Source organism: Coregonus clupeaformis, chromosome 19, assembly GCF_020615455.1.
Source record: "Coregonus clupeaformis isolate EN_2021a chromosome 19, ASM2061545v1, whole genome shotgun sequence".
Taxonomy (NCBI): Eukaryota; Metazoa; Chordata; class Actinopteri; order Salmoniformes; family Salmonidae; genus Coregonus; species Coregonus clupeaformis.
The window spans coordinates 38094140-38102597 of record NC_059210.1 but is presented as its reverse complement, the minus strand read 5'-3'; the positions used below and the strand labels follow the sequence as shown (position 1 = coordinate 38102597).

The window sequence follows — 8458 nt, the reverse complement described above, 5'->3', positions numbered from 1 at the left end:
TTTTCCAAGGATTGGACAGTTGGGATATGGACACTACCCACAGCGGATTGCCTTGAGAGATGCCGTAACTGTGCGAGCGCGGTCAAGTGCCGTCTGCATGAAAGAGAAACCCGTGGTGCGCGCTCTGTCAGCTGGCAATAACTACTAGAGTTCATTGGACACAACAAACTGGGTGGATGGATTCAGCTTCCATAACGCCGAACTTCCGAAGCATATTTTAGGACATTTTCACTCCTGTCTGAGTTGATGTGTGGGACTAGGACATCATCATGTCGCGCAGGAAACAATCAAAGCCTCAACATGTACAGTCGGATCATAATTTAGCTTTATCGGAACGTATGGGTAAGTTTGTGACGAAACTGTAGGCTAAATGATTATAAGGGAACATATGATGCAATTGAAAATTAAATGAAGATCATTTAATAGTTGTGTGCAATTATGTAATGGGTTTAGAGCAATTTTATCCTGACAGAAGTAGCATATTATTACTTTTTTCATTGTGTGATGATTGACAATGGAGGCTTCTTTTTTATCATGTAAAGTATTATTGTTAGGCTAATTGTCCATAGCCTACATTTCATTACTAATAATGCCTCATAACAGTCATCACAATTCAATTTTCATGTCAGACATGAAATATGTGTATCTGCCCCTTTTAATTGAACAGAAATAATGTAGTCTGAAAATACATTAGAGTTAATATTTTCTACTCAGTTGCTACTGAGTGGACTATCCCTGACTAAATAAATAATACATTTTTTATAGTCAATAATGAATTGCATTACATTTAGATGTAATGTATTAGTTTCTTTTCAAATTGCTGAAAAGGGTGGGCAGTGTGGCTTCTAAGCTACAGGACCAACAAATTATTTTGGATCACTGTCCTTGTGATACTCTTAACTGCAATACTATTGATAGAGGAAAACTGTTATTATTGGTAGCAGAGGTTTAGGCTATCCTAGAGTGGGTAGGGAGCTGAACAAAATATCAGAGTTACTCCTCCATCCCCTTAGACAGGGGGCGTCTCTTGTGGCTCAGTAACCTACACCCTTGTGAGTGTAATCTCTCCTAAGCTTGTAGAGTTGGGTAAAGCCTTGAGCTCTGAGACTGAAGGGTACCCCTACATTAGTGATGGTAGGCTACTACTCTGTATTACATACAATTCATAGCAGAGGAGGCTGGTGGGAGGAGCTATAGGAGGACAGGCTCATTGTAATGGCTGGAATGAAATAAATTGAATGGTATCAAACACATAAAACATTTGACTCTGTTCCATTAATTCCATTCCATTCCAATGAGCTCGTCCTCCTATAGCTCCTCCCACCAGCCTCCTCTGGTTCATAGGGTATTCCCTGCATGCAATGTCACTACAAGGGTTACAAGTGGACCTTTTTCCATATACAGTATGTCAGTCAACCAGGGGGTGCTTTAACGAATATAGTAAATAAAGTCATGAATATACATTCATATATATATATATATATATATATATATATATATATATATATATATATATATATATATATATATATACAGTACCAGTCAAAAGTTTGGACACACCTACTCATTCAAGGGTTTTTCTTTATTTTTACTATTTTCTACATTGTAGAATAATAGTGAAGACATCAAAACTATGAAGTAACACATATGGAATCATGTAGTAACCAAAGAAGTGTTAAACAAATCAAAATATATTTTATATTTGAGGTTCTTCAAAGTAGCCACCCTTTGCCTTGATGACAGCTTTGCACACTCTTGGCATTCTCTCAACCAGCTTCATGAGGTAGTCACCTGGAATGCATTTCAATTAACAGGTGTGCCTTCCTTCTTAATGCATTTGAGCCAATCAGTTGTGTTGTGACAAGGTAGGGGTGGTATACAGAAGATAGCCCTATTTGGTAAAGACCAAGTCCATATTATGGCAAGAACAGCTCAAATAAGCAAAGAGAAACGACAGTCCATCATTACTTTAAGACATGAAGGTCAGTCAATCCGGAAAATTTCAAGAACTTTGAACGTTTCTTCAAGTGCAGTCGCAAAATCCATCAAGCGCAATAACTGGCTCTCATGACGACCGCCACAGGAAAGGAAGACCCAGAGTTACCTCTGCTGCAGAGGATAAGTTAATTAGTTAACTGCACCTCAGATTGCAGCCCAAATAAATGCTTCACAGAGTTCAAGTAACAGACACATCTCAACATCAACTGTTCAGAGGAGACTGCGTGAATCAGGCCTTCATGGTCATATTGCTGCAAAGAAACCACTACTAAAGGACACCAATAATAAGAAGAGACTTGCTTTGAAGAACATCTCTGGAGAGACCTGAAGGGTGGCTGCTTTGAAGGGTGGCTACTTTGAAGAACATCTCTGGAGAGACCTGAAAATAGCTATGCAGCGACGCTCCCCATCCAACCTGACAGATATTGACAGGATCTGCAGAGAGGAATGGGAGAAACTCCCCAAATACAGGTGTGCCAAGTTTATAGCGTCATACCCAAGACCCGAGGCTGTAATCGCTGCCAAAGGTCCTTCAACAAAGTACTAAATAAAGTACTTCCTTTAAGAGTGTGCTCCTAATCTCAGCTCGTTACCTGTATAAAAGACACCTGGGAGCCAGAAATCTTTTCTGATTGAGAGGGGGTCAAATACTTATTTCCCTCATTAAAATGCAAATCAATTTGTAACTGTTTTGACATGCATTTTTCTGGATTATTTTGTTTGTTATTCTGTCTCTCACTGTTCAAATAAACCTACCATTAAAATTATAGACTGATCATTTCTTTGTCAGTGGGCAAACATACAAAATCAGCAGGGGATCAAATACTTTTTTCCCTCACTGTAGATTGATGAGGGAAAAAAACAATTTAATCAATTTTAAAATAAGGCTGTAATGTAACAAAATGTGGAAAAAGTCAAGGGGTCCAAATACTTTCCGAATGCACTGTATATATATAATCTTTGCTTCCTTTTTGTCTGTTTCAGGGGGTACACACCACAGTTTAGGGACTCCCCCCACCTTGGACTCTTGTACTCATGTCTGCAGCAGATGCTGTGCTGAGTTTGTTGAACTATCAGATCTGGAACTACATGTCAGAGATTGCTCTCCCAATCAGTTAGTCCTGATCGTCAATGATAATGAAGTTCCAGTGTCGTCTGCTGAAATGTTCCCTCTAGCCTCGTCGCCCAGTAAACCAGGGGAACCAGGCAAAACAGTCAACAACTCTGAAATGGAAGAGTTCAGTGATCTGTCGGAGGAGAAATCGGAGGTGAAGGAAGAATCCATGGATGTTTCCAGAAGTAAGAATAGCCACGGCTGGCTAGATAGCCCCAGTAGCACCAGTTGCAGCCGGAAAAGCAGTACTGACAGCATGACTGACATTGTTTCATGTACCTCAGTTCTCCCAATTTCACTAACTCAACCTGGCAACGACCTGTCGGAACAGCAGGGGACATTCTCATGGTTCAACAGCAATGTCATCATTGAAAACCTAGAGAGCACTAAAGTGGCCGTGGCCCAGTTTTCCCAGCAGAGCCGATCGGACACCGGCAGCAGTGGCAGCAGTAAGATGGCCGTCTCATCACTGATGGAGCAACTCCTGGCCTTGCAGCTGCACCAGATCCACCAGCTGCAGCTGATTGATCAGATTCGTCACCAGGTCTTATCGTTTGCCTCCCAGAGGTCTGAGGTATCAGAGACACTGACACCCATCAGCTGCCCTCAGGTTAGTCTAGCATCAACGCATGCCAGCCAGCTGACAACCCTCAGTTCCCATCTCTCCCAGCAGCTGGCTGCAGCCACTGGGTTAGCCCAGAGTCTCGGCAGCCAGTCTGCCAGCATTGGCCACTTTAAACAATTAACAGCAACAGTACAGTTACCACAGAGCACCCTAGGTAGGAGTATTGTGCACTCTAGCACTGAACCCTTACAAAGCATGGGTAAACTCATAGCTTCAGCAGTTAGCAAGCACCACTCTAGAAAGAAGTACACTCATGCTAGCGGTCTATACCCTCAACTAAATGTTTCAGCTCAAACCAAAAGGAACTCACCGGTACTTGGCTCAGGTAGCTCGCTAAACCCATCAAATAAACCACGTCTACCTCAGCCACCACCCAGCAATCAAACACTCTCTAGCGCTGAACCAAGCATTGGCACAATTGTGCAAGACCTGAATGCCTTGACGGCGTTAGCCAAACAAAGGAAAGGAAAACCACCCAATGTGACTTATTTCGAACCCAAAAGCTCTTCCGAAGAGGCTTTCTTTAAACACAAATGCAGGTTTTGTGCTAAGGTTTTTGGGAGTGACAGTGCCTTGCAGATCCATTTGCGATCCCACACTGGGGAGAGGCCATACAAGTGCAACATCTGCGGGATTCGTTTCTCCACCCGTGGGAACTTGAAGGTACACTTCCAGCGGCACAAAGAGAGGTTCACCCATATCCAAATGAACCCTTACCCTGTTCCAGAACACCTGGACAATATCCCAACCAGCACAGGAATCCCATATGGCATGTCTATGCCACCAGAGAAACCAGTTACATGCTGGGTGGATAGTAAACCATCCCTAGCCACCTTGACTACTTCTGTAGGCCTGTTGCTCCAAACTGGATCACCCAACTTACCCTTTCTCATCAAGAAAGAGGAGCAGCCTGTCTCAATAACTGCGTATTCCAGTCCAGGTATACGTGAATCATCTAGTGAAGTAAAGTCTACCAAGAGCATAGACTTGGTAGAGGCTGGAAAAGTCCCAACCTTCCCCACCATGAATCTGAAAACAGATGACGTTAAACCTCCTTTGACCTTTGTTTCGAAGATGAGCTCCACAACCGAAATATCCGCCGACGTCGCTTCCATCAGCACAAATCCCATCAAGTTGGAGCAGTTCAAGACCAAACATCCCTTCAGAGGAGGATCAATTGATCCCCTGCAGACATCAGAGACCTTGAAACTCCAGCAGCTGGTTGAGAACATTGACAAGAAGGTGACTGACCCCAACGAGTGCGTCATTTGCAACCGCATACTTAGTTGTCAGAGCGCCCTCAAGATGCACTACCGCACCCACACAGGAGAGCGGCCCTTCAGATGTAAAGTGTGCGGACGGGCGTTCTCCACCAAAGGGAACCTGAAGACGCACCATGCGGTTCATCGCACCATGCCGCCACTGTGGGTCTACCACTCCTGTCCTATCTGCCAGAGGAAGTTCACTAACGCTGTTGTCCTACAGCAGCACATCCGTATGCATATGGGTGGTCAGATTCCCAACACCCCTCTCTCTGAACAGAACTACCCAAAGTCAATAGAGTCTGGCGGAGGTTCAATTGATGATAGGAAATTAGAAGAGTTGGAGAACCCTTCTGATGATGATATGGACTTCAATGACAGTGGGATCGCAGGCATGTCCAGGTTTAATAACGCCTCATCCGGCAGCTTGTCTCCCGCTCCTTCTGATAGTACAGGAGCAGGCTCCTCTGATGCCCAGATGACAAGAAACTATCATAGGCAAGTGGAGGAGAAGCAGGTCAACTGGTTTAAGACAAAGGGACTGGCTAAAGAGGATCAGCAGGTCTATGACTCATCATCTCTTAGAGGTGACCGAAGTGGTGGGAGCCTTGCTGTTTCTGAGAATACAGTTGACAAGCAGTCTCTGTCCCCAAGCAAGAGTGTTCCAGTTCGTTCTAGCCCCACAAGCTTTGAGGAATTGTACCAGAAAGCTTTATCCCAGGCACATATCAATCCAAGCCTTCTGCAGTTCACTGGCACTAGTCCACTGGCGTCCCTTGACCACCTAAAATCTTTAAACCCACTGAAGGATCCCACTAACATGGTCTACTCTTTCTGTGAACAACTAGGCATCTTCAAGAACAATGATTGCGATATTTGCGGTAAGAACTTTGCCTGCCAAAGTGCCTTGGACATCCATTATCGAAGCCATACCAGGGAGAGACCATTTATTTGTACAGCGTGCAACAGAGGGTTTTCCACCAAGGGGAACCTCAAGCAGCATATGCTAACCCATCAGATGAGGGACCTGCCATCCCAGTTGTTTGAGCCCTTCACTCCCAGCCTTGCCTCCAGCCCCAACAACTCCATACATCCTCTGGGGTCCCAAATGATCAAGACAGAAGTGAACAGTTTCCTGGGTAGTGCCCGCTATGGGGAACCAAGGGATCTTCTAGGCATTTTGAGTTTGAGGACGTCCTCTGCCTCTTCCTCCCCAGCACTCGTCATCCCGCCACCTCGACGGACTCCCAAGCAGCATTACTGCCACTCTTGTGGGAAAACCTTCTCTTCCTCTAGTGCCCTGCAAATCCACGAGAGGACTCACACCGGGGAGAAGCCGTTCGCCTGCACTGTCTGTGGTCGGGCATTCACCACCAAAGGAAATCTGAAGGTACGTTCCTCTTTTACATTTATGAGATAGGGTTTAGAGAGATTGTCAAGAAACAAAATGTGAAAACTGTCATGCGAAGTTCTGCCTTGTTTTTTTCATTTTTTCATTTATTAATTCAGTATATCTAATCTCGAAACCCAGAACGGAAATCTTGCGCCAGTTACTCGATTATGTGCTGGCGGGAGATATATGAGAAAAGATACTAGAAAGAGAAGCGGAACAGGGTGGTAGCCCCCCTCGCTCTGCAAGTTTTGGTCAAGTCAATGGGCCAAATATCCCCTCCTCTTCCGAATTTCGAAAGATGCTCACACCTGCTAAATCTTGATTTTTTCCAACTAACCAGTGACGAAAAACCAGTGCACCGGAACAACTGTTGCTTGTTATTCTTCTGACAGACGTTACGATACCATTTATGTTACGTAGTCTGTCCACGAGAAATGTAGTATACCTAACCATTTGTCTTCATAAAAGGAGTGTAACTCACCATTGCTCTCTTCCACATGTAGGTCCATATGGGAACTCACATGTGGAGTAGCGCCCCCACCAGGCGAGGACGCAGGCTGTCTGTGGACGGACCATTGATGTTTATGGGAACTCATCCTGTGAAGCTACAAGAGCCTCCTCAGAGGCCAGACATTAGGTCCAGTAATGGAGACTCCTTTTGTTTCTGGAACCACTGTACAGACTCCTTCTCTAAGAACTTGGCCATGAGGAATAAAGATATCTCAGTCGGATCTTACCTCTCTGGACCAATGGAGCATGGGGCCAGCTCACCCATAGGGGGCGTAAATGTTGGTCTGGACAAATTGCACCATACAGAACACAATGCTGCTCTCGAGCTGCCTGGTAAAAATGATACCAAAAGAGCAACTCACTTCTGTTTCCCTCATTTGATAGAAGAGAGGATGGAAATGATTGCAAATTAACAAGACTGAATATTATCTTAGGAGGAAATGAACTGCGATGTTGGAATAGACAGAGTTTCTAGGAGTTTGTATATAAATGATAATAACCTTATTTGGAGTCAAGTGGCTAGTAAAGTCTCCCTACTTTTCAGTGTGCTTATTAGAGTTTTACTATTTTTTATAACCTATTTACATGGGTAGAGTAGCCTAGTGGAAATTACTAACTTTAGAAGCCTTTTAAAACCTTGAATACTCTACAAGTTTGCATTTCCTGTTGTGCAGGAAAATTCTCAGCAACAAAAGAGTGATCAAATTAAAATCCTATATCTGTTTTTATTTTTTATTTTGAGGTGTTGATGTTATTGAAGAGGAATTCACTTGTAACATACAGTATCTTGTCATATATTTGTAAAATACATGGATAGATCATTTATGTGTGTCAACATCAATGTTCTACTGTAATTCGTGTTAATTTGATATTTCTCACAACAACAACATATGAATAGTATGTAATAATGATGTTCCATACAAAATAAGGAGACAACATACATTGTACATGTACTGTAGGTCAACTGTAAATAGAAGTACTGTTACTTAAGGTGCTGTAATACATTGTAAATCACTTTGCCATTGGTTTTCAGAAAATTAGTGGTCATTATAGAACAACATTATTTCACCACTTCTGTACCTCAGTGGTTGTAGAATCCTATTGTATGATATGCTGTGGACGCATTTCTCTTTTTCCCTGTTCAGTAACAATTGATATACAGATTAACAGTAATGGTGCACCTCAAAATAACATTAAAAGATTGAGATGAGATATAGCTTTGAATTATCGTCCATCTAGATGCCCCTGTTTCTGTCCTGAGGTGTTTAGTCACCACATTCAGGTGTGTGTGTGTGCTGATGCCCTCTGCTGAAGATACTCTGTGTTAATTTGATATGACATATCACTTTCCAGGTAACAGCTGATGCAGACATGCTACCCTAAAGCAGATGAATTTTCAAAGTGACTTGTTGTCTTTCCTGTTGTGTACTTCACCGTGTCACTGTTAAAATGGAGACGATGCGATGTGTCAGTCACTCGGGATCACCTAGGGATATTATTTGTGGTTATCTTGACAGCTGGACTCAACATTGTCATGCTATGCTATTGCTATCATA

At 43.2% G+C, this 8458-nt stretch overlaps 1 protein-coding gene across 1 annotated transcript; it reads left to right on the top strand.

Annotated features, from left to right (window-relative positions):
• Window positions 1-3030: 3030 nt before the first annotated feature.
• sall1b (spalt-like transcription factor 1b) lies at window positions 3031-7578 on the top strand. The gene is made up of 2 exons (XM_041837918.1): window positions 3031-6389; window positions 6896-7578. The coding sequence occupies exons 1-2, from the start codon at window positions 3162-3164 to the stop codon at window positions 7313-7315; spliced, it is 3648 nt and encodes a 1215-aa protein (XP_041693852.1). The 5' UTR covers window positions 3031-3161; the 3' UTR covers window positions 7316-7578.
• The last annotated feature ends 880 nt before the right edge of the window (window positions 7579-8458 follow it).